Source organism: Crotalus tigris, unplaced genomic scaffold (assembly GCF_016545835.1).
Source record: "Crotalus tigris isolate CLP2741 ecotype Arizona unplaced genomic scaffold, ASM1654583v1 scf7180000024398.1132909, whole genome shotgun sequence".
NCBI classification, from domain to species: Eukaryota; Metazoa; Chordata; class Lepidosauria; order Squamata; family Viperidae; genus Crotalus; species Crotalus tigris.
This window is the reverse complement of record NW_024100566.1, coordinates 591943-618662: the sequence shown is the minus strand read 5'-3', so window position 1 is coordinate 618662 and position 26720 is coordinate 591943. Positions and strand designations below refer to the sequence as shown.

At 39.0% G+C, this 26720-nt stretch overlaps 1 protein-coding gene across 3 annotated transcripts; it reads right to left on the bottom strand.

Annotated features, from left to right (window-relative positions):
• Positions 1-26720, bottom strand: VCPKMT (valosin containing protein lysine methyltransferase). Of its 3 annotated transcripts, XM_039329473.1 has the most exons (7): positions 26285-26720; positions 24878-24988; positions 22943-23015; positions 21581-21700; positions 21238-21342; positions 2195-2297; positions 1-690 (listed from the first exon to the last, which is right to left on the bottom strand). In XM_039329473.1, exons 1-7 carry the CDS (start codon positions 26566-26568, stop codon positions 653-655), a joined length of 834 nt encoding a protein of 277 aa, XP_039185407.1. In that variant the 5' UTR covers positions 26569-26720; the 3' UTR covers positions 1-652. The 3 variants fall into 3 exon arrangements, with proteins under 3 accessions (XP_039185407.1, XP_039185409.1, XP_039185408.1); XM_039329475.1 differs by lacking the exons at positions 1-690; positions 2195-2297 and adding an exon at positions 5906-16778; XM_039329474.1 differs by lacking the exons at positions 1-690; positions 2195-2297 and adding an exon at positions 19267-20602.

The window sequence follows — 26720 nt, the reverse complement described above, 5'->3', positions numbered from 1 at the left end:
CGCCCCCTTTTCTTTCCTTTGCCCCCACGTTGCCCCTTTTTGTTCCATCGCCCCCCCTGAAAAATGAAATCGCCCCCTGGGGGGGCGATATCGCCCAGGATAAGAACCATTGCTTTATATTAAGGTACAGGTCATGGAACTCCAGGATATATTTTCAAGGGGTGTTTTGTGCTTTGCAAAGCAAGACTTCTAATACATTTAGGAACAATCTCAGCATTATTTACTAATAGTGATAAATTAGCCAGCACCTATGCTAATAGCATCTCCTAAGTTTTAAATCACAGCTGCTTCAAATCACTTTTCTGTGCAAATAACAGTTGAAGGGAATGGAGATATGTTACACATCTGAAATTCTATCCTGCAGTTCGCTGTTTTATGTGCTAATCCTCCAAAGGTGCATGTATTCAATTCTACTTTCTGATTCACCCTTGTATAGATTGCTTTTGCAGCACAGAAGAGGTGAATTTGCCACATATGTTGTTGACCTATAGTTCCAAGCATCTTTCGCCACTGGCCATTTGTCTATGATGGTGTGTAGCTGTAGTGCAGGAAGATCTAAAGGAATGCAGCTCATCTACTTCACTATGGCTCTTTCATATAAATTACATTTTGCAGCAGAAGTTTCATTTGAACTTTGATGTTTTACGTAAATTCAGCTGTAGTCTTCAGTTTTGGTGGTACTGGAACCAGCTGACAAAGAAAAGGATAAAGGACAGAAAAAGGGTAAAACAAAAGCAAACTGCAAGCTGAAATTTTTTGATAGATTTCTGAGAACTTCATGGGGTGTGCTAGTGGTGATTTGATGACATGTTAAAGGGATAAAGCTGAACTGTTTGACTTTGGGGAGGATGCTGGCCAAATGTTAAGTACTGGAGAAATTGTATGTATTCATTTTTATAGTTCCTTCCCCAAAACTGGAAGAAAACCCACATTAGAATATGTTTCCAAATTTCAGCGAAGAGTATCAAAAAATAGATTGCTTCTCTCTGGCTCAAAGAGTTGATAAAATGATCAGACACAAATAATGGCAGGCTGAGAATAAAGATGCAGTTATGGTGAACACAATCTATGTTACAAGAGTGAGGAACAGGAACAAAAATGATTTAGTTTTATATTTATGGGGTGAATATATTCCATGATTAATTAGCTTTCTTAAAAGAAAAAGCATGCATGTTTTAAGAATATCCAGTTCAGTGTTTCAGGACAGATGTGGGTGGGCAGATCACATTGAAATATTTACAGACAATTATTTTTGTTGGGTATTACTATAGATTTTGATGTTAAAGAAACTAATTTGATGTTGAACCTTATAACAGATGCAAGATTATTGGTGGGGCAATATTGGAAGAAAAACTTATTGCCTACTCTGGAAGAATGGATACTTAAAGTGTCTAATTTAGCAGAAATGGCGAAAATCTCCACCTGTTTGAAGGATCATTCACAAGAAAAATATATTATGGTTTGGAGAAGATGGATTGATTACATTCAGAAGAAATATGAGATTGAAAAGTATTATCTTGCTTTTGAGTACATCTTAGATAATTATTATTAGTTTTAATTATCTTATTATTTTTGACTTAATTTGTTAATATTTGTTTGGAGAAGGAGTTAAAGTGTGTTATGGTTTTGATTGATAGTATAGTTGGTTTATGTTAGTTAGATTATGTTTGTTTATTTTATTTTTTACCCTGTAATCAGCTCTGGGAAGCGGGGGAGGGGGGAAGGGGTGGGGGGTTTATATTGTAATAAATTTGTAAAACTTTTAAATAAAAAAAGAAATATTTACAGGCTTCTCCTTTCTCAGAATTAACCTTGGTGTCCTCTGAAGCCCCAATACTTTGTTCATCACCAACCTTCTTTCTAGGCTGAGCTGTTCTGAGGCGTGAAGTAATGGAGGGCCATTACCTCTTCATTGTGGAAGCCAAGGCAACATTTAAATATTAAAAAAACCCACTAGAATACTAATAAAGATAGGAAAAAGTTACAACTGCTAGGTGTATGTGTTTTAAAAGATATATTTGTAGGGAGTTGCTTGTTTTTATTTTGTTTAATTTCAGAGAATGTTCAAAAGTGGAAATCCCACTTTTAACCTGAATTTATACAATCCATAGCAGGACATCAGCACTTTACTACTCTTTCATTTTGAACTGTTTGAACAATTCCCCCTCTCTAAATCTGGCCCAGAGAGAGTTACCTTCAAAATCTGCCATCATCAGAACCCTTTCCATGGCCAAATAAGTGTGTATATTATGCTTTTGCGTTCCTTTAGTTTCTTGGCAGAAGGCTTCAAGGAATTTCTGTAGAGAGATGGAAGTGCTGAGTCAAGATTCTACAAGTAACTTAAAGACATATACATGAATGAAAGAAGAGATGCAGACACTGGCAAATCAAAGAAGTAATTTTTTTCAAGCTCATTGAGTCTTTGCTACTAGGCCTGCAATTATCATGGGATATATTCCATTTTTTTTTTTAGCTCTTCTAAGCTCATTTATGAAATCTGACCTGATAAAATGCCCACGTTTAAGAAGAAATTTGAGATATAATATGCATATATTCTAAAGGCAAAAGTGTGTCCCCTCAACACTTTTTCATCTCTGTTCCAGTATTACTTTTTAAAGCATTTCTTGAATGTTATCAACTGTGTTATTGGGAGGGCCACTACAAGGGAAAGCATTCATTAGAAGATAATTAGCTTAATTCCTAAACAAGTGTGAAGCTTCACTGAAGTTTGGTAAAGTTCATCTGTAATTATTTTAAAGTACATATGAGAGATATTTTTCATTTGCCAGCTTCATTATCTTAAACTTAAAGCCTTTTACATAACTGAACATATGTAGGGATTCTGAATAGACAAATCTGTCAATTCAGGGTTTATTGAGTTTCTCTTGTTTTTGAAAACATTTGAGCCTGAATTATTAAGATCTGAAATTGGGGGTGTAGATGCAGCCTGTCTCTGAAACAGCAAAGTGAATGCCAATTGGCTGGCATTTTCAAGATTTGTTCATTTAGCAGCTTCAGTGAACAGAGAATTTGCAAAGTGCCTGGCAATTGCTGTGTGAGATGTCATGCTCAGATTGGCCCAATTGCTTGCTTAATGTCCATCTGCAGCCCATATCAGAAAGGCAAAGTGCTTTAGCAAAGCAGGCAGCAAAGAAATAAAGGCAAAGGATCTAAAATGGATCGATACCCATCAGGAGATAACATACCTTCTTGCCATAGAACTACTTTGGAATGACTTTTAAAGTCTAATTTATGTATTTTCCTCTGCAGTTAGTAAGGTAACCAACTTTTTTACAATGAGAAGGAGGACACAAATAAATTGAAGAAAAAAAATATGAATAAATAAAATTAATTATTAAAACTGAAACAATAACATAAGCAAATAAACTTGTAAATAAAATGATACATATTTGGAAATTATTAAATAGATAATGAATTAATAAAACGTGAATTATTGTGCTCACCTGTGTATGATTGAATATTCACTGAGAAAGAAGTGAGTCTAATGCGTGCTTGTGTGCTGTGTCGTGTTTCAGTAAGAAGTAAACAAAGCCACTTGTGCGCAGCGCAGTCTCTCAAAACAATTCTCCTGTGCGGAGCACATGCGTCTCATAATCGTGTCTCGCCGCACTGTACTGAGCCTTGACAAATCGTCATGTCAAATACAAATACGTCACATCACATGCAACGGATCGGATCGGCATCGATCGAATATGGAGATTTACAGATTAGTCTCAAATATCGACAGTTAGACAGTTAGACAATTAGTAATGTGAGCCACTGAATTTCCCAGTGAGCTTCCAGGCATTAGCTGCACACTTTAAAACTTACCTTTGGATTCATGAGGGTGGGAGCCTTGTTTTAAAAATACAGCATTAAGTAAAAGGTAAGTATCATAGCTTAAAATGTATGTATTTATGAATGTTTGGTTAAAACCACCAAATGGGTAGAGGAAGTTTTTTAAGTAAGTAGCTTTTAAACCAAGGTAGCAACTTTTTAGTAGTTAATGATCACTCTCAACATTGGTAGGTAGTGAAGGTCACTGTGGGTGGAACAATTATGCAACTGTATCAAACAGTTGGGCAATGCAGGGATTGTTTGTATTTATGGAAAACTATTTTTTTTCTTCAGCTATTTTAAAAACTCCATTACAGTTTGTTTGTGTGTGTTTCTCATCTATACATGGTAGAAGCCTAAACCACTAATTTTTGGCTGTTGCGGTCACGGGAAACCTTAGATCCAACACAGAAAAGCTCTGAAGCCCTGCATGCATCCTTGGTTGTATGTCTCTGTTTTAAGTTGCTCTTGTGCTTTTTCATTTGTTTTTTTTTTTTCTTAACTGAAAAATGTGGGCAGAGAAATAGGCACTGTGAGTACAAATAGGCTTTTTCCATAATATCTTCTATTGAGCTGGGCTTCAGATTCATATTGTCATTGGATTTTGGCCATCTATATAGACCATCTGGAGGATATCAAGTTAGGAAAACCTAGATAGAGAATTTTTTTTTCTATAGATAAAGGGAAGCAGAACTTTGCCCAACAACTAATTAATGCAGCATTCATTATTACAACATATGGTGGTGGCACCTCTCTTAGCTGTAAAGAGATCAGGTAAGTTTCAGAAGAAGGTCCAGCAGGAAGCTATAGGGATTTTCCAAGTACAGAGGCAATCCATCTCGGAATGATGTTTTTATCCTGGTATGTATCTTTCTCAATTTCAGATCCTCTACCAGTCTGAGATCTTGAGAGTTTAAGAATAGCATCTTAGCTGTTCTTGCTCAGGTATCATTCCTGGAATCAGTTGGAGTCACGCTTACACATCCTCAAGTGCTCCTAACATCATTGGGACCACTTTGACCTTTACTTTCTACATCCTATCTAGTTCTCCCTTCAGGCTGTGGTATTTCTTCAGTTTCTCCCTATCCTGCCTATCTGTCGGGATCTGAAAGTCCCACAGGATCTTAGACCTCTTATTCTCCACAACCTTCTGTGGACTCTCCAATCTGGATTTGGGAATGTCTATTTCATTCATTCTACAGATGTTCCTGTGTACACAATAGTAGCAACTTGATTGTACCATTCAGTGTATCTGCCTGCATCTTACATCCTGCCACTATGTGTTGGACTGTCTCTAAGGCCTTTCTGCATTGTCTGCATCTCGGGTCCTATCATGCGTGGTAGATTCCTGCTCTTCTATGGATCTGTTTCTTGGTGCCTTTTCTTGTGTTGCTATGATCAATGCCTAAGTCCTTTCTTTTAGTCCAGCTCTTTTTAGCCAGAGTAGAGTAGAGTAGAACAGAACAGAACAGAATAGAAATAGAACAGAACAATAGAAATAGAACAGAACAGAACAGAACAGAATAGAATAGAATAGAATAGAATAGAACAGAATAGAATAGCAGAGTTAGAAGAGACCTTGGAGGTCTTCCAGTCTAAACCCCTGCTTGGGCAAGAAACCCTATACCATTTCAGACAAATGGTTGTCCAATCTCTTCTTAAAAACTTCCAGTGTTGGGGCATTCACAACTTCTGGAGGTAAGTTGTTCCACTGATTAATTGTTCTAAATGTCAGGAAATTTCTCCTTAGTTCTAGGTTGCTTCTCTCCTTGATTAGTTTCCATCCATTGCTTCTTGTCCTGCCTTCAGGTGCTTTGGAGAATAGCTTGACTCTGCTATCATGTCACCTCTATCCTTCTTTTCATTAAACTAGACATACCCAATTCCAGCAACTGTTCTTTATGTTTTAGCCTCCAGTCCCCTGATCATCTTTGTTGTTCTTCTCTGTACTCTTTCTAGAGTCTCAACATCTTTTTTACATCATGGTGACTAAAACTGGATGCCGTATTCCAAGTGTGGCCTTACCAAGGCATTGTAAAGTGGTATTAACACTTCATGTGATCTTGATTCTATCCCTCTTTTAATGCAGCCTAGAACTTTGTTGGCTTTTTTGGTAACTGCAACACACTGCTGGCTCATATTTAAGTGATTGTGCACTAGAACTCAAAGATCCTTCTCATAGTTACTACTATTGAGCAAGGTACCACCTATACTGTACCTGTGCATTTGATTTTTCTTGCCTAAATGTAGAACCTTACTTTTTTCACTATTGAATTTCATTTTGTTAGATAGCAACCAGTGTTCAAGTCTGTCAAGATCCTCCTGTATCTTAAGCCTATCTTCTGGAGTATTGGCTATTCTTGCCAGCTTGGTATTGTCTGTAAATTTAATGAATTCCCCATTTATTCCCTCACCCAAATAATTGCTGAAGATGTCGACGAGTAGAGAGCCTTGGGGTACCCAATGGCATACTTCCCTCCATGTAGATGCAGTTCCACTGAGGACTACATACTGAGTGTGGTTGGTCAGCCAGTTATGAATCTATCTGATGGTGATACCTAGTTTCCCAATGTCTACTATCTCAGCTATCTGTCAATGATACATCCTATGCAGGGTCTTGTAAAGGCACTTACTTTGCTTGATCTTTTTCCCATGTCTACTGCTGCTCTAGGTATTCTCTCAAGAGCTTAGGTACCATCCTACTGATGTTTTCCTGGATGCTCTGGTTTTTATTCATGACAGTGGCTTTGACAGTCACCAGACCCTGCCCTCCCTCTTTAGAGCTGATGGACAGTCTCTGAGTTTTAGACTTGGGATGGAAATCTCCGTACTTTGTAAGGAGCTTCTGTGTCTTCACATTGGCAGATGGTCTTTCTTTGGCCAGCTCACTATATCATCAGGATAGCTGATAACTGGCAGGCATATATGTTGATGGCATGGTTTTTGTTCTTCCCATTGAGTTACCTCTTCAGGACTTGTCTTGTTTTTTTGATGATACTTGGATATTGCTATTTACCTTGTGTCCTTGTTGTGGTTCCCATATGACTTTGGGGTATCAAGGTATTTATAAGTGGTCAGTATGTCTGCTCTGTGACTCACAGGGAGTTCCATACCATCAATCCTAACTGCTTTCCCTCACTTGATTATCATCCAGCTGCACTTCTCCAGTGTAAATACTCACACACACACGCCACCAGTTTGGTATAGTGGTTAAGGCACCAGGCTACAAACCAGGAGCTTCTAGTCCCATGAAGTCAGCTGCGTGACCCTGGGCCAATTCCTCTCTCTCAGCCTAGAAAGGAGGCAATGGCAAACCACTTCTGGAAAAAAGGCAGTCTGTCAGAATCAGACATGATTAAATGAAAGAGGAGAAAAATACATTTACGCTCCTACACATACACGCAGACACACATACTCAAGGCATGAACATACCTAATATTCCTACCTCCTGTTTTCTCCATAATGAACTGAGAACTGGATTGGGTTGAGAGTAACTGGCCCAAATTCACTCAGCTTTCATGCCTAAGGCAAGTCTAGAAGTCATAGTCTCCTAGTCTGTAGGCCAGAACCCTAATCCCTACACCAAATGTTTTCTCCTATGGTCCTTGGCCACCATAGAAAGCATTATATTTGTTAATATAACATTTTCTAACTGCTTAATCACAGTTAAAATGTTATCAATACATATAGGGAAGTGAAAGTGTGCATTTAATTATAAAACTGTACAATGTCTACCTAGGTGGTTGCTAAGAGTCAACACTGGTTTGATGGTACATAATCAAAAGAACTGAAATGTGTGGCAAAAAGTATGAATTGCATAATGGGAGGGAATGTAGAGCTGATCTCAGGGACAGAGAAGAAATGAGCGAGCTGCTAAATCTTTGAGAAAGATTACTTAGTCTTGAGAAAAAGGAAGATCAGAAAGAAACCCAGAATAATTTTTTTTAATATGAAATGGGACAAAGAGAAACTTGGGCAGGCATTGTTTGTTATTCTACCATGCTGTAATAAAGAAAACTCATAGACATACTTCATGTCCTTGGTTCTGGATCTACCCTGAAGGGCTGATATAAAAGCTTTTTTCACACAATCATCTTTGTGCACTCGTCAGTTTTGAAAATACTATCAAAATTGCAAACAATGTTTGGATGGATTCGTACACTATTCTACTAGCATTATTATCAGGAAATGTGCCTTGTTATGTTTTGTCCAGATGGTAATCTACTTGGGCATATAGTTATGGGCACCAATTGGATGACTTTAAAAGCAGGTTGAGCCATTTTGTGAAAGATAAGTCCACCCACCTTGATGACTATAAACTACTTTCAAGTTCAGCTACTTAGTGTTGGAGATATAATCCTCATCTTCAGAATTGTTACTGTTTTGGTAGTTAACTGTTTTTGATGTTTGCTGATGATTAATAAATAAACATCAATCTATAATTTTGCTAGCTAACCAGAACGGGGTGTATGTGATTACTCTGATTTGGAGACAGGCATTGTATTGGTGCAAACTAAACTGAAATTACCCAGCATAATTTTCCAGTATTAGGATCCATGCATGATGCAGTCCTGTTTTTGTTTATAGTACTGTAGGGTTCCCAGAATCCTCTGGTTTACCATTGCGGATATAGAGTGGTGCACTAGAGAGGCCTTTGGTCTGATGCAGTGCGCCATTTCTGCTGTTATCAAATTCTCGGAATTTTCAGGCTGAAGAGATGGGCATGTAAATGTTGCAAGAAAACAACTGGGTTCTTCCTCATTAGCTGGCTGTAGCACAGTACAGATATTTTTCATGTTGCAACATGGTTCTATTAAACCCTTTTATAAATCCACTATAATCACTGAGGTTTCAAAAGTACTACTAATTTCCTTACCCATCGTGGCATGAAAACAAATTTGCCAGGAGGATTACAGCTGCTATCCTCAGTGAAAGCATTCTGCAGTGGTTGATAATGGCTGGCTTTCCAACAAATATGTTGGTCTTCTAATGTCTATAATTAATCTTTAAATTCATAGCCTGTTCAATCCTGAAGGCCCTGGGCAGGTTAACAGTACATTAAGGCATCCATCAACCAGCCAATTTAAACTTACAAAGCAGAACAAAATGTTAAACTGCTGCCAGCAGCAGAAACAGCTCAGCAGTCATTTCATGAATTCTGATTCTGGTAAAGATGAGCCAGTTACTCACTCTCTCTACTACCGGTATTACCCCAGAATTCAGGGTCTCAGAGTTAAAATTGAATAGATATGCAGAATGTCATGGGGCCTCTTCAGAATGTAAGGCTATTCAGTTCATTGACTTTGAGGGCAGATGAGCTCAATTTGGGAAATGGAAGTCTGTCAGACCAAGCCCTTTCCTGATAGTTTTAAATTTCTCATGTTCAAGAACAGTATAATCTCTGGCCCTACTCATATGTTCTTAAATGTAGTACTCATATGTTCTTAAGTTGTGTGTGTGTGTGTGTGTGTGTGTGTGTATGAAGTTTTCAAAACTCACTCTTGCATTCCACTGAAGATACGTTTCTTGACATAGAAAGCATGGGCTTGCATAAGTTTTGTTTCTTAGCTTGGAAGAAATTATTCCCTCCAGAACATTTGTTGTCAAAAGTATATCTTGCAAGGAGATTTCCTTTCCTAACTTACTAGATCTCCAATTTGTCACTTTTCACACAAGAATAAAGAGTCAAAAGATAGTCTTATATTACTTCTCGATTCAAGTGAAATTAATATTGTGATAAAAGGCACCAGTAACAACTGAAAAACTGTGAGTTTTACTCCTGCCTTAGATATGAAACCAGTTGGTTACCTTTGGCCAGTCATCACTCTTATCCCTAAGAAGGCAGTAATGGAAACCTCTTCTGAAATTATAGTCACAAAAACTATGTGGGCTTGTCCAGATAGTTGCCAAAAGGCACACACCCAAAATGATTCAAGTTAAGACTTAAATTCTCTACTATTACACAGACATTTCTCTGCAGAAACAATGAAAGGCTTTGCAGAGACTAATAATTGTTGTAAATAAGTTAAGGACATATTAAAAACACAAACTGATAATGGCAAAGGAGAACCAGATTTAAGGAAAACTTTTTTCCATACAGTTCATACCACTTATCCTGATTTCCAATGACTCTCCAAGGTTTTGGCTAAGGAATGCCAGGGATCGAACCTGGATGTTTTCACACATAAACATGGTTCATTTATTTTGCCATTGCACTACTACACCTTTCTATCAATCCTGCAGCCTTCTTATTTATTTGTTAATTTGTAAGATTTATTAGCTGTCCATCTTGCCACACAGCAACTCCGGGTGGCATACAATATTAAAAGATAAAACTATAATATATAAATAAATATATGAAATAAATAAATAAATAAAAATATAAGTATATAAAAATCAACCTTGCTAAAAAGATGAGGGGAGGAATTATGAGGAGAAGGGGGGGGGTATCTGTTGTTAATCTATCAGCAATGCCAATATAAAATCTCTCCGTTGGAGCCCCAAGCCAACTGGCAGAGCCAAGTCTTTAAGTTCTTACGGAAGGTAAGAAGGGTGAGAGCCAACCTCAGTCTTGGGGGCAGGATGTTTCAAAGGGCAGGCACAATGGCAGAAAAAGTTCTTCTCCTGGTCCCTGCCAGCCGGACTATCCTGGCTGGTAGGGCCCGGAGCATGTCTCTTTTGCAGGCACAGATGGGGTGGGCTCTATTCTTACTTAATAAAGGAAAATTCCAGACTGTAGGAGTAGCACTACCAATTCCCCAGAGGATGCCAGCTCTATTATTTTAATGGGTGTTTATATACCCCTACTATTAGCTGTTACTATTACATCAAGCAGAGCAAAAAAAGCAAATATCTGATCAGTTTTTTAGCGGTTAGATTTTAAAGTGGAATGCAATTGCAAACCTAACTTAGAAAGTTGCTGTTACGCTTTTAATTTTATGGTGCAATGGTACAAGATGAGTAAAACTGTTGTATGCAGTTAATATTCAACTAGTAGCTTTTCCACGTCTGGCCATTACCAAACATCCTGCTGTGTTCCCTAAACTTTTCTTAGAAGGCCATATCCCACTTAATTCAGGGGCTCCTTTTCATCTCTGGGCAAATTCAGAGAGGTTACATACAGCTTGTTGAATCAAAGCAAGTTTTTTCATCTGCCCCACCCACTTGCCCTTGTTTGTCTTTATCAATACTCAGGTGACCTAATGCAACCGTCTTTGACAGGGAACTGTAACAATATTGCACTGACAGCAAATTCCAGCTCAGACAGAATAGAATACTGTACCATAAAAAAAGGCAACAAAATAGGAAAAGAGCACTGGACTCAGCCTTGGTAGGTCCAGGCCAACGATCCAGCTATCTCAGCATCCTGTCAGCCAGACATCAACCAGAGGCGTCAGACACAGTGAATACCTGCTGTTGGTAGTATTGCCATCACTGATAGCTGATACTGAAAAAGAAAGCTGCATTTGGGAGAATGTAGACTATAGCAATCAAGAGTCGTCTCGTCCCCATTCTATCCCACTTCTCCTCCTCCTCTTCCTCCCCTCCCTATCCTTCTGTTCAACAAAGTATACATGCTTTGGCCAAGATATTGTTTTAGCAGTTAGATTGTGCATGATCCCTCCAGTGTAAGTGGTAGAGTATTTTGCTAATTTTGGAAACTAAGCAGAATTGTCCCTGGGTAAAATTTGGAGAAAGATCACTTGGGAATTGTTGACTAGATTGGACAAAACATCCAAGATGAAGTTAATAACAAACCTCTTCAATAACATGCCAGGAAACTGCATACAACGTGGATGTATAGTTTGTCAATACTATTTGTCTAGTGAATTCATGGGATTCTCAGAAGTCTTTCCACATCAAGCTCATGGTGACAGGGGCAGAGGTCATACATAGCTAACAAGCAGGCCTGATTTTCCAGGTCACCTTTAATGCCCAAATATAGGGCCACAGAGGGTGGAGGTCCTTGTATGAAAATAGTGTTTTTGGTAGAATTCCACTTATTTAACCTTAAGAAGTTCAGTTGTGTGAAAAGATAAATGGAAATATTCAAATCTTTGGGTTACAAATTTGCCTTGTAATGAACTTCACAGTTATGTAGAGTCCTGAATTCACATTAGATGCATCCAGCATTAGCTTTCCACCACATTAATGTTCATGTCCATAGGAATGCTGTATCTTGGGCTGTTTTGCCAATTTAACTAGATAAATGTGGGTAGAAGCTCTTTCTCATTTGCATCTTCACTGCAGCACAAATCTGCCCAAATTTCTACCTTGTCATATTGTTGCCTTCATCTAATCCCATCCTAGATGGTCCTTAGGTGTACCATTACTGAAGGAATTATCATCGTTGTTAACCATTCAGTCATGTCTGATCCTCAACCACTCTATGGACCAGCACTCTCCATGCCCGTCTCACATCGCCTCCTTCAGATCTGCCATGGTCATCCTAGTGTATAGTGTTCAGCCAATGGGTACTAGGGTGATCCCTTCTTTTTCTGTTCACTCCCAGCATGATTGACTTTTTGAGTGAGTCTGAAGGAATGTTTTTCCTTCTTATTCCAATCATGGTCATGCAAAGGACTGGGGCAAGAGGAACAAATGACTATATAATTATATAAATGTTGAAAATTATGTTAAGTGTAGGTATATTTGTGTAATGATGTCACTGTGCATATATCATTTTGGTATTACTGAAGTTAGCTCTAGATGCTGCTGATTCCAACACAGGTTTTAGTGTGGATACAGCGTGACATGCTTCATGAACTTTCTGTTGATGCCACAGTCAGGGGACTTTTATGAGTGAGATTAGTTTATTAGCTGAACCCATTTTAGGCTGGTACAGGCATCTTTCTGCTCCAACCCTTCCAAAGGTATTCTGAGTAGCAAGAGCAGAATATGATAGGATAGGGTAGCTTTATTTGGCCAAATGTTATTAGACAAACAAGGAATTTGTCTCTGGTACAGAAATTCCCAGTGTACATGCAAACAACAGAGTAGAATAAGCATGATAATAATAACAATAATATCAGTAAGAAGGGGTAATAAAGAACATAAAAAGGATAATACTACAGCCAAACAACATGGGTAAATGTACTTAAATGTAAGACTGTATTGCAAGAATTAGGTGTTCAGCAGAGTGATGGCTGAATATACAGGTCTTCTATGGAAGGCAGGCTGGTTGCAATTGTTTCTGCAGTTTTAACTATCCATTGGAGCCTGTACCTGTCCTGTTTGGTTGTTGTACCAAACCAGACAGTCCATTTCTTTCAAATCAGACTGCCTCTTTATACCTGCCAGATCCTTATGCCAATTTCTCACTTGGATATCAGACTCAGCCTGAGAATTGCAGCTGGCCAGCTGTGATGATAGCTAGTTACCAAATAACATATAGAAGACAATTTTATGCTGCTTTGTGTTGCAGCTCTCCATGCCCCTGCCAACAGTTTTGAAAATTTTAGCCTTGTTTTGGAATAGTACTAAACCTGTCAGCTGATATCATGTAATAACTGATAAATAATTCAACTGTATCCATGCAAAATCTTTGCAAAAAATCGGAGTGAATTTTAACATTGATCTAATGATCTGTCAAAACGTATCTCCTCTCATTTTACTGTGATTAGGCCTTGCCATTACTCCATCTTGTATATGCCTTGTTAACAAACCTAGAACAATGGAAAGGATCGTTACACCATTCTCTTAGCATACAAATTCAGACAGACAAGGCAGACAGCACTATCTCATGGGATCAGGAAGGAAACTGGGGGTGGGTTGGAGAAAAGGAAGCTTCTTTCATTCAAGATGTACCTTAGAATCACTTTTAATAGCAAAGTTACCTTCCTTTCTTTTCTTTTTTTTAACCACTGAATCTAAATGACTTTGTTGTTGCAAAGCATTTCAAGTTGGCAAAAAGAGTTTGTGTACAAATAATGGAAGAAGTTCAGCCATTTACTGTTTCCTTATCCAGATGTGGCTAGTTACTATTATTAACCTGGCTTCCTTCCAGGAACTTAGTGGCATATCTGAGTCTCTCATTTATCTCCAAAAGTATCCTGCGAGGCAGATTGTGACTGAAAATAGCAATATATCCAAAGTTATTCTCCATGGTTAAGGGAGGATTCAACTCTTAGTCTCCCTGATCTCACTCTAGCACAGTGTTTCTCAACCTTGCCAACTTTAAGGTCTCTGGACCAACTCTCAAAATTCCTCAGCCACTATGCTGAGGATTCTGGAAGTTGAAATAAAGTCATCTTAAGGTTACCAAGTTTGAAAAACACCGGTCTAGCACCTTAATCACTATGTCACACTGACCCTACCTGTTCAAAAGAATTCCAGTCTCCCTCTCTAAGAGACCCGGGCTGGTGCAGCAAATTTGATTAGTCTTTCTTTTTGAACCACAACATGTAACTTTGTCTGGGGTCACATGATCCAAGGAGCAAGAGATGGGGAAAGGGGTTTAAGAGACAAGCACTTGTAAGGAAAAATAAGAGGTTTGAAAATGTGGTAAATGGACTATTGCAACCACATGCTTTTTTTACTTTACAACAGAAACATACCCAAAGTTACATTATAAAACTGGGTTTCATAATGGCTTGGAAAATAAGCTTGGTAGTTTGTTCACAGAAAACACTAAGTCATACACCATGGTTTAGAAACCAGAATAACTGCTTACATATATCCTGTTGAGCCAAAATCCAGCATTTCATATTACGGCTTAGCATGATGCATGTTTCCATCACTGGAATTATGCTGAGAACAAAGCTTGAGTAAACAAAGAGCTCATGCATAATTTCAGAGGTGGACTTAACTGGTAGCACTTAATATAACATGTTGCTCAGTTTTCCCAATTAAACAGAGACCAGCAAGCTTGGGAGGACACAGCATGGAAAGACTGATGTGCCACTTCTATGTATCCAGTTCTGCAGTATCTAACATTTTCCATTCAGTAAACCCTTGATGTTTTCTTTGCTACCAAGTGTTGATGGCCAAAAGCTAGTAAAGAGCCATTGCAGTAATTCATCTATGGCAGCAAATTGCAAACCTTTTGCCAGTTTGGCAGGCTTTTGCCCACCCAACTGCCTGCTGACAATTGCACCCTGCCGGAACTTATTATGTTCCAGAGTTTGACCAGCATGCCTTGCTCCCAAAGGGATGGCTTCTGTTGCTACATGCTACAAGGAGAGCCAGGATTTGGGGAGTAAGGAGAAGCCATTCTACCTTTGAAGATATTGTAATTCGCTGCTGCGTGACACAGAATCTGATAAATTTCCCAAATAACTTCAGAAATCCTGCAAGCATTACTTGAAAACCATTGAACTACAGGTAGTCTTCAACTGCCGACCATTTGTTAGTGGCTGTTCAAAGTTACAATGGCACTGAAATGACTTATGACTGTTTTTCACACTTATGATCATCGCAGCATCCCCACGGTCACGTGATCAAAATTCGGGCGCTTGGCAAATGGTATGCTTTTGTGACAGCTGCACTATCCTGGAGTCATGTGGGAATTGCTTGTAACCTTCTCAGCTGACCTCTGACAAGCAAGGTCAATGGGGGAAGCCAGATTTGCTTAATATCCCGCATGATTCACTTAACAACTGTTAGAAAAGATCATAAAATGGGGCAAGACTCACTTAACAAGTGCCTTGCTTAGCCATGGAAATTTTGGGGTCAATTGTGGTTATAAGTCGAGGACTACCTGTATGATTTACCCACAGTATTGAAAAATTGCCTTCTGTTAAGATTATTGAACCAAATTTCTCATATGTCTCACCAAGAATATGAGAACGGAGAGGCTTTTGGCACTCAAGTGTGGCAGACATTTGAAAAATCACATCCTTAACCCAGCAGGCTTAACTTATTTCCAGATGGTTAATTCTGTGCAAGAAAAACAATAATAATTCTTGTAGCTCCTTGAAGCCTAAAAGATTTTATAGTAAAAGGACTGTCCAGTTCACAAGATATTAATTATTTAAGGTGCTACAATAATCTAATTACAGACAGCAGAAGAAGGGGTGGTGGGAACTATAAATCTACCAACAGGATTGTCAACCCATCACATATATCCTTTGATTTTTAAAGGAACATAGAGCTGCCAGAATATACTCAAACTGGTTTAAAATCCTTGTGTCCAACAGGACAGCAGTCAAACTTGGAAAAGCTCTCTTGTCTGTTGTGGCATCAGTCCTGAATTCCTGGGAACAGGTTTCTCTGGATCAGCTCCCTAACAGTGGAAGGTCACCAGGTGAGAGTCAATGCATTTTAGATCAGAGTTCTCCAACATGGTGTCCTTTGGATTAATTGCTCGAGAAAAAGTTGAAAAAGACATAGTGCTAAGTGAAAATATTACGAGTACTTCTGGCAAGACTTTGATTTCTTTGACCTGGGTAGTCCTCTGCAAGTCTTTCAATTCTGCTTCTGTAAATACTGTGAATTTATTTCATATTATAAATCTAGGTTGATCTGCTAGAGTTTTTCTGTTGTTTCTGATTTTGGATATTGTTCTTTCCAGACCTGGTGTATTCTTTGCAGGTATCCTTGATTTGGAATATCAAATGATTATTTCTTTTCAGTCTTTGTACACTTGAGACAGGTAGATAACTTTTTTTCCAGTAGATCTGCAGCTGCTGGCCCTGGTTACTCAGCCAATGGGCCTGCACCTTTAGCCGATTTGTCAGCAATTTCCAGGAACTCCAGACCTTAGTACAGTCCTTGTTGACTGGGTGATGACTGATCCTGTATAGGTTTTTGTAAATTGTGTCTCTCCATATTATTTAAGGGGAGAGTCACTCTTCATCTGACTTCTCTGATGAGACCTGTCCAGTATGATTGAGCCTCTGGTGTGTATTTCTCAGCTTCCTTGGAGTACGCAAGCCCCACAACCACGTTATGGTAGTGCCTCGCTGGGGGATTATCATTTTGGGGGATTATCATTTGATTGTCTGTGAGGCAACATCAAAATGCAAAATAGAAAGCAATAGTAAGATGACACATTAATAAAATGAGGAAAAAGGCAAAAACTAAATAAAATGTAATTCATATTTCACTCTTTTAATTTATCCTGATCAGATCTATATCTAATCTACATTATAGTTTAGTTTGATTCTAGTCATATTACTTTATGCATTTTAATAGATCTGCCTTCACCAATCCGTCCCATGCTGTCATAATCACTTCTGCAGAACTGTAACAAGTTTGCGCAATGTTTTTTTTTATTTTGTGGCTGTCTTGAACTTGGCAACTAACATGTTGCATAAACTATGATTCATGGCTTTTTTCCTTTGAGTGTTGACTCCAGATGATTGCCTAGACTAGGCTATGCAGTTTTCTTGCCTTCTCCTTCCTAGGGCTGAGAGAGAGAGACCGATGGTCCAAGATCATCCAGCTGGCTTTGGACCTAAAGCAGGATTAGAATCCATCTCCCAGTTTCTAGCCTGGTGCCTGAACCACCAAACCAAACTGGGTTTTTTGAACATGACTATTGTCTTTTCTGAAGTTTCATGTCTTTAGATGTGCCAACTAGGACACTCTAGTTTGTTTGACAAACCATAGCTTGATGCAATATGTGGATTCAGGTTTTATGTATAGAACACTATCTTGAAAAAAATCTAAAACACAGAAACAGCTCTGACAATGGCTCTGAAAAAGATGCTTACACCACAAGCTTAGTTTGAATACTTATTCCTTCTTTGCTCACTGTCTTGTGATTGTGAACATCGTCAACAGCTATATCAAACACAATTGCTAGAATGCTACTGTAGATGTAATTTATCGTGGTAGATGTGATGTGAATTGTAAATGTTTGTAAAGCACTGGATATACACATTTCTATGGAAAATTTATGTGCTAGTCTGGGAGAAGGCTACAATAAGTCTTCTGTCTTATACTGCCTCCTTCTGGCATTGGAGAAGTTTGCTATCCAACAAATACTTAATTTTCACACCCTGCGTTGCAGGTTCTCAGCAGTGGCAGGCAGTACCTGGCTGACTTTGGCTTTGGAGCAGAAAAGAATCAGGTTATTTTTATGTATATTATTATCCAATAATTCTTGCATGAAGACCTGTGCCGTAGGACTGGTTAAGAAACTGAAGAACGCTGTGTCACAAACCATTTCCATATTGTTGCCAAGAACACTACATTAATGCATTCTGGAGCTGAGCTTGACTTTATGCTTTATCTTTTTCATCTTCTGGACTCAGTGTGAACTGGGACTGGAGTTAAATCCAACAGGATTAAATCTCATTCCAGTAGGGGGGAAAAACAATTATGATTTCCTAATCTCAGGTTAAACAGGTAAATTGACTGGTTCACAATGAACATATCATCAGCTTTTTTGCAGGTAGATTTGCTGACTACGAGCAAGTTATATTCCGTTACAAAACCAGTGTTTGCATAACATGCTGAAACATATAAACCATCTTTACAAACTACAATGATTAAGCCAAACCCAAAACATTCACAGTATGGATGCATAATTCATATTATGTACACATCCCACAGCATTACAATAAGCAAGAAGTTTCTTTTGGTGTATGTTACACAACTATCACCTTTTTAGCTTTATCTCATGGATTAGTAGTGTGGTGTGCAGACAATCCTTGGGTGGCAATTCAAACATTATCAGTTTAACCCTTTCTCTACAAGTCTTCTGAAATGCTCTGTTTGCTGGCTGTGGACTTGCCCAAAGCAATAGATGTTGCACATCTGTGTTCTGTAAGAACCCATTAACTCTCTTCAGGCTTTATTATTGGAGCTCAGCATGTAAGCCAGCTAAATCTCACTACTCTACAGCCACTGACTTCATTCAGAAGACATTGGTTCCCTACTGACACTGCACGTTGAGTGTGACTGCTTGCAGGATAAAAGTCTGTATGGGTTCTTAGGATCCTGGTTTCTCGCAGAGGCCTACTTGGGTGTGTCTAGCTCTTCCTGCAGGTCATTATGTTGAATTTGTGATGTCTTCAGGGAGCCAAATTAAAAAAAACAGCAAGAGGTGTTGAAGCTATGGGGAGACCTAAGTGCTATTCCATCATAATCTAAAAAAGTTTTCTGGATAACTTAGAGCTAGTTACTCTCTTAGCCCTACCTACCTCACAGGTTGTTTGTACATTTTTGCCTTGAGTTCCAAAATAAAACATGTTGCTAGTATATAGTATTATTGTGATTGACCACACCAGCACCGCAAGGTGAGCACATAAATTTGCTAAACAAACAAATAAACAAATCGTCATGTGGGATTGCACTAGGCAGCTTAGTATTAATTTGAAGATTACATACACCTTTGTACAAAAACACAACTCTCTGTTACCCAATGACACTGCAGACTTTGCCTTTTAATTTTTGTCTCTCTTTGTGACTATATTTTCAATATATTCTTTTGAATATATTAGAAAAGAAATAAAAGCAGAAATCTGAAACTACGCAGTTCAGTTCAGTGAATATGCAAAGATGTATTAAGATAGGAATAACAGTTTAATAAATAATTACATCTTTATAACAAACTAGACAGTAACTTGCTGGATCATTCTTTCAGAGATATTTCTTTACTAAACAGAGAAACAGAATGACCACAGGCGGGCAAAAACACAGTGAGAGCTAGAGCAACTTCCGACTTCCTGCCAGCTTCCCCATTGAGTTTACATGTAAGGAAACTGGTAAGGAGGATCAGAAATGCTCCCCCCTCCCTCCATGTCACTCTGTAATTTTCTTCCCTGCTTCCCTCCTCCCTAGAATTCCTGCCAGCTTCCCCATTTACTTTACTTGTGGGAAGCTTGCAAAGAGAAAGTCAATGGGGATGCCAGCAGGAAGTTGCAAGTCCAAGGCTAGCAAGCAGATAAGTGGGGAATGCATGAGAGGTGCTGTGTGGTTTGGAAAGCCTCTCTGGATGGGTGCAAGAAATGCCATGCAGAAGGGTACATAGGGAGGTGGTATGGGTCAAGAAGAATGTGGGGGGTTGCTGATCAGGAATGGGCATGAGAAATGCCATGCAGGTAAAGAGTGGTGCAGGGAGGTAGCATGGGTCAGGAAGGGTGTGGGAGGAATGCCCAAGAGATGCTGCATGGGTCAGAGAAGGCACACCAGGGGGACACAGGTCAGGGAGAGTGAAGGGAGAGGTGCAAAAGATACTGTGTGGGTCAGGAAAGGCATACAGAGAGGGTAGCAAAGGCCAGGGAACATGTGTCAGGGTCAAGAGGTGCTACATGGGCTGGGGAAAGTGCAGGGGGCTGCATGGGCCAGGAAAGGTGTGTGAGAGTTTCTTCCCTTCTTATTCCTACTTTCCTTCCTTTCTTCTCCTTTCCCTGCCCCTCCTTTCCCAGCAGGATGGTAAGCCCATTTGTGATACCTTGGTTCAAAAATTATTGTCCTACGATGCACCATTTTGCCCAGTTAAATGTTATAGAAGCAAGAATTTTAATATATAAATTTTCTAATAAAATATTAATATTAACACCGATTTTGCCCAATAGGGATTGCATATTATGCATAATTATACAAAACTATTCATCTGACATTCTGAGGTTCTTTCTCTCTCTCTCTTTCGTTTTCTTTCTTTTTCCTTCTCTTTCTTGTTCAGCCTGTAGCTCTTTTTCAAGAGAATTGATTTTTTTTCCTGAAATCATTTTAGTATAAAACAATATATTGATACTGGCTGCAGAGATGTTCTGCAGAAAATATATTAAAAATTCTTTAATTTCCAATTTTCTTCGGAGTTCTTCTGTAAATTAGAGGTCAGATAACAGCATCACGGTTTTCATGATGAAATATTCTGAAAAATGTAGCACACCATTTGGCTGAATCTAACAACCAAAAACAATTTCTTTCCATAATTACAAGCTACACAATTTCTTCCCTCAGCCCTGTGTTAATTTGCATTGATGCTAATTACAATTAGCGAGCATTGTATCTGCACTGGGACAATATTTTATCCATAGTGTGCCTTCTGTGGGGCAATGCCTGCCCTCTGGAATAAGGTTTCCCCCACAGATTCAAATGGCTCCCTCTCTACTTGTGTTTCGAAGAACCCTAAAAACTCAGCTTTTCACCTCGGCCTCTGACAAGCATGTGTGAAGCCCCCTTTTTTCTTTTTCTTCCTTTTTTTGTTTCCCATTTGATTTTATCTTATCAGTGCATTTTTATTCTTTTTTGTTTTGTGGTGTTTTCTTATTTATAACAATTTTTAAACCACTCAGAGTCAGGTTAAAAAAAAAGAGATAAAGGATTTCAAATTTATGCTGATCTATAACTAGAATAAAGATGGATCTGATTTGAAGTAGACAACTCTGAAACTTAGTCAGGGTTTCAAGTCATTTTTATTCAATCGGTTTGCAAGGAAAGAAAATGGGTTGGTTATCTAGAACACATGTTTAACTCATTTCTAGAACCAGTAAGGCTAACACTTACCATTTTTTTCTTCTGCATGATAAAGATATGAATGTCTTCACTCCGATATTCTTCATCATGTTCATCCAAGGGAACCTTTTGCAATTCAAAGTCCCTCTGAAGAAGCTGTGATTTAAAATTATACCAGAATAAATTCTTAAATACCACAGTATTCTCAAAATGCTATTTGTGCTACTTATGACTGTTTTAGGAAACAATAGAAAGCATGAAATCATTACTCAGTATTACTCAGTATTCAAAACCAATCCTGGTTTTGAAAATCTGCCTTTCTACTCTTGGAAACCCCCCCCTCCCAAGAAAAATTTGATTCCTCCAAATCAAGAAAAGCTCTAATATGACTCACCTCAAAGTATCTTTTCTCTACTTCTGGGTTTTGTCCCACAGTCCTTTCTTCATAACAGCAAAGGATGAAAGTATCCAAGCCAGCCAAGTCCCTCAGAGTTTTAACCAATGGTTCTAGTGACTATCCGTAAAAGTTAAATATTTGACATTTAGTCTCCACCCACTCTTTATATATGGCTCAGTCTAATTTGTACTTCAAAAAACTGAATACAAGCAACTGGATCACTGTATTAGCAAATATGGTGTTATTTCTTTTGATGGCCTCTCAAACTTTCAGTTATTTGGGATAATTACCAGGCAGATAGCAGTAGTAAGTGCAAGTAGACGCATTTCAGAGAAAAGATCAGAATGTAGACCTAGGATAGTCATGAGGTATTGAAAGGCTACAATTTTTATAGCTATTTGGAAATAGCTCCTAAAAATTCTAAGAAACCTCAGCTCAGTTAATACAAAATGAAACTGTACTGTTAGTTTACACTAATGGCTAAAAAAAGTAATGAAGGAATTCAGGAAACAGGACACAACCACCACTTTTCTACGATTAGGGGCTGGTTCCACAATCATCACTCCATCTTATTCACAGAATGAAATAGGTGATAGCTGATGAATATTCTTGAAGAGTTTGAAGAATCCTGAGAAGGAAACTTATCCAAGGATTTCCCAAGAAAAAATATTTTCTAAGAAATAATGCAAGCTGCCCCAAATGGACACAGTTGGCTGAACACAAGTTGCTTTATTACCAGTAAGGATAAATAAAAAGAATAACAATCCAAAATATTTGAACAGCATTCTGTGAAAAAACTCCCAACTGCCTGTGTTCCAGCTTTCAAAATCATCTATAATTTGTCAAGCTGAGTGAGGTTTATGGGAGTTGTAGTCCTAAACGTATAGCATCTGATCAGAACTGGATGATCTGGATTCAAAATCTTACTTAGTTATGAAGCTCACTGGGCTAGTCACTGTCATTTTGCCTATATATACCTCACAGAAATTACAAGAAGCATGAAGGACCTTAGCTCTTTGAAGGAAGGAGAGTGTTGTTTTTTAAAACATAATAAATACAATTTTAAAGAATTTGGGCAAAGTGGGTTCCTTAAAATCATTCAGAAATCTTATAGCAAAACTTAAGACTCAAATGTTCAGTTTGCTGGTCAAAATCCCAAAGGTATTCACGAGGTCATCCTACTATACAAAGAAAAAATAGCCCGATTATCATTTTACTATGGCATATCTACCCTGATCTTGCAGCATCAAAATCAGTTCAAAGGATGTCACAAGTTTAATCCCAATTACAAGACTAGAGATTCTTTGCCTGCCTTCAACTCTATTCTTAACCCACTGATATTAATGGAATGCAGTTTACCTCGTCATAGTAGATGCAGTCTGCCATCAATATGAAATCAGGTGCAGGAAGAAAGTCTGTTACATCCTCCCCCCTAAATATGTGAATACAAGGAGTAAAGACTTAAGGATTACTTATTTAAGTAGTTTATATAGCTGTCTATCTCACATGCATGTCTCTGGGGGTTAACAGTTAAAAATAGAGTAAAAATAACCACAATTAAAAACAATATAAAAAGATAGCAGCAGAGAACACTTATAACATCTTATATTTAATAGAAGTATGACCCAGAAACAAGCTTACCCACACTATTGTGACCTCAGGCTTGAGGGCAAAACCAAGTTTGTAATGTCTTGCAAAAGACCAGGGCATAATTACTCTGAAGGGGTGATATTGCAGAGGGTGGATGCCCTGTCTGAAAAGACTCTTTTTCCTGACTCTTTTCCATGGCATCTCTTACAGGTGGCACCTGGAATAGGCCTTTCCTACCAAATCTAACAGGACACCACTGGGGAAATATAATAAGTAACCCAGCCTAAAACCATGAAGATAGATTAACATAATGAACAATCATTTTTTTTCCGATGTGTACTATAGTATTTAGTTATTCTATTAATATAGAATAACTATATAGTTATATAATATAGTTATTATAGTTATATTATAGTTATATAATATAGTTATTCTATTAAGATATGCAGATGATACCACGCTGATGGCAGAAAGTGAAGAGGAACTAAAGAGCCTCTTGATGCGGGTGAAGAAGGAGAGTGCAAAAGTTGGCTTGAAACTCAACATTAAGAAAACCAAAATCATGGCATCTGGCCCTCTCAATTCCTGGCAAATAGATGGGGAAGAAATGGAGGTAGTGACAGATTTTATTTTTCTGGGCTCAAAGATCACCTCAGATGGGGACTGCAGCCAAGAAATTAAAAGACGCTTGCTCCTGGGGAGGAAAGCTATGGCAAATCTAGACAGCATACTAAAAAGCAGAGACATCACCCTGCCAACAAAAGCGCGTATAGTCCAGGCCATGGTTTTCCCAGTTGCAATGTATGGCTGTGAAAGTTGGACCATAAGAAAGTCTGAGCGCCAAAGAATTGAGGCCTTTGAACTATGGTGCTGGAGAAGACTCCTGCGATTGCCTTGGACTGCAAGGCGTTCAAACCGATCAGTCCTAGAAGAGATCAACCCCGACTGCTCTGTAGAAGGCCAGATCCCGAAGTTGAAACTCAAAAAGTTTGGCCACCTAATGAGAAGGACTCACTGGAGAAGGGCCTAATGCTGGGAAAGATTGAGGGCAATAGAAGAACGGGACGACAGAGAATGAGATGGCTGGATGGAGTCACTGAAGCAGTAGGTGTGAACTTAAATGGACTCCAGAAGATGGTAGAGGACAGGAAGACCTGGAGGAACATTGTCCATGGGGTCGCGATGGGTCGGACACGACTTCGCAATTAACAACAACAACAATTAATATTGTTGTTATTATTAATAATTTAAACTTATTGGCCATCCAACTCCAGTGTTTGTATTGTATTAGTCTCCCAGAGTTGCTTTATATGAGATGGATGGCCATATAAATCTAATCAATCTAATAAAAAATATGGAAATAACATTTGATTCATTATTTTACATAGATCCTGAATTTTAGCCAATTTTCTCAAAGCAGTATACAGTTAGATGCACATCTCCTGATGTATCCATTTACTTATTTTTTTCCAAAGTCTTATCATACTTTGTACTATAACTTTAAATATATATAATTCATTCCAATAATTTATCAAGATCCTTTTATTATAGAGTGAGGTAGGCCAAAAATATTTCATCTTTCTTGTTAATCTTGTCTGTTTATAAATATGATTTATAAATAAAATAAAACTAGACTCTATTAAGGCTGATGTCATAACTGTCTGATTCTCAATTTCTTAAACTAAATAAAAAATTAATACAAACCATTTCAGTACCTTGGCTTGAATGGAACCTGATACAAGATGTTGATTATTCTCAATGTTCACTTTTAATAAATCCTGAATTTCCTCCAAATCAGTAACAGTAACATTTGCTCTACAAAAAAGGTGGAAGGAAAACATATTAGTAGTATTCCTGGTCCCCAATGTTATTCAAACAATACAAGACAGAACACAGCATGAAAGCATAAAACCCATCACTCAAGTTCTTTGAAGGATGGTAGCACCTTTTATCTGATTAAACAGATTTGATTGAAAGGCATAAACTTTCGTGAGCCACAGCTCACTTCATCTAATGCACAAAGTGGCTGGATCAGGGTTTCTCAAATTGTCTATGCTTACTGGGGAATTCTGGGAACTGAAGTCCACACAGCTTCAGGCTGCCAAGATTAAGAAACACTGGCCTATACCAATATGAGATTTAGATTTGTGTGTATCTGATAAAATGATTTGCCTTTTAATAAGAAGTGTTAGTTAGAAAAGATGCTGTCAGAATCCCTTCTGATGGTTTGCCACAGTACACAAACATGGCTCCCTTCCACAATGTCAATTTTTAAGAAGTTTGAACTGTCAAAGCAAATCATGTCCAGCAAATTCCTGTCAAAGAATATATTAGGCAATGCAGAGCCAGTTCTCCTGGCAATTGAACTACATAAAATTAAGCTGGAAAATATTAGAAGTGAAATATAGTCTGATTTACTTTCAAATAATTGCAATAACTTTTTTATTACAGTCCTAGAAGAAAAATAATCTCTCTCTCTCTCTCATCTTCCAATGGCAAACATATAGAGGGAATTTTGCATCATCAGTGTTGTATGTGTGATTAACTGTTCACTTGGCATGCTAAAGCATATTGTGGGCTTGCTTGTTGCTTAACTTTAATACAGCCATTACAATTTGTAAGCAGTTATTTATGCCTTAATGTGAGCCTATCCAAGTTGAATTTATTCAATAGCCACGGTGTACATTTTCAAAGTAGTAGCTTACTTGTGTAGAGTCCCTCTTTGAGGTGGACGGGAGGTTCAGAAATGTGAACACTCAATCAATACATACATACATACATTTCCAAAAGATTAAAGAAAAACTTTCTTGGTAATAATCTCTGACAGGGAAGGCTTTTAGATGATAGCAGCGCCTGCAGGGCTCTCGAGGCAGACATCATCCCCTTTCCGCTTCCATCAGGAGGAACCCGGGGCGGCTGTAAGAGCTGCTTGCCACACAGAAGCCCCACAGATAAAAATTTACGCCCCGTTGATGTTGCCCTTTTTTCCGCCAGGGCACAACAGAACATCCAGCGCAGGGCAGGAGGCCAAAGGCGGCGCAGCGACGGCCAGGGAGGGCCGGCAGCCCAGGATCCCCCCCCCCGCCCGCCTGCCTGCCCTCGCTCCCGTACCCGAGGCTAGCGGCCACGAGGCCCACGAGGCCGGTGCCAGCGCCCAATTCGAGCACGGCCTTGTGGCGGAGAAAAGCCACCGGACTCCCGCCGCGCCGCTCTGTGTCTTGCCCTGTTTGCGCCGCGCTCTTTTCCAGGAAGCGGGCCAGCACCAGTGCGGCATCCCACACCACCGAGCCTGTCCCGCCGGCCGAACGCTGCGTCAGCCGGAGGATCCCGGAGCCGTCCCGCCGGGGCAGCTCCCGCTCGAAGAAGACCGCCGGTTGCGGCGGCGGCGACGACATGAAGGAAGAGCGGGCAAGGCTCGCCCAAGCGGCCTTTTTTTCCCGGCGGCGCCCTCTAACTGGGAGGGAGGAAGGGGAACCCGGCGGCGGCTCTTTTCTGCCTGTTAACTGCCCGGCGGCGCTTCGAGGGATCAGCGCGGAGACTGCTAAGT

What these genes read in the sequence shown, in the direction of transcription:
- VCPKMT (XM_039329473.1), bottom strand. Translation starts at nt 26,568, where the DNA reads ATGTCGTCGCCGCCGCCGCAACCGGCGGTCTTCTTCGAGCGGGAGCTG. An exon ending in CAAGCCAAGGTACTGAAATG is followed by an intron (nt 23,016 to 24,877) that starts GTTTGTATTAAT and finishes TCACATATTTAG; the next exon opens with GGGGGAGGATGTAACAGACT. An exon ending in TAGAGAAAAGATACTTTGAG is followed by an intron (nt 21,343 to 21,580) that starts GTGAGTCATATT and finishes TTTAAATCACAG; the next exon opens with CTTCTTCAGAGGGACTTTGA.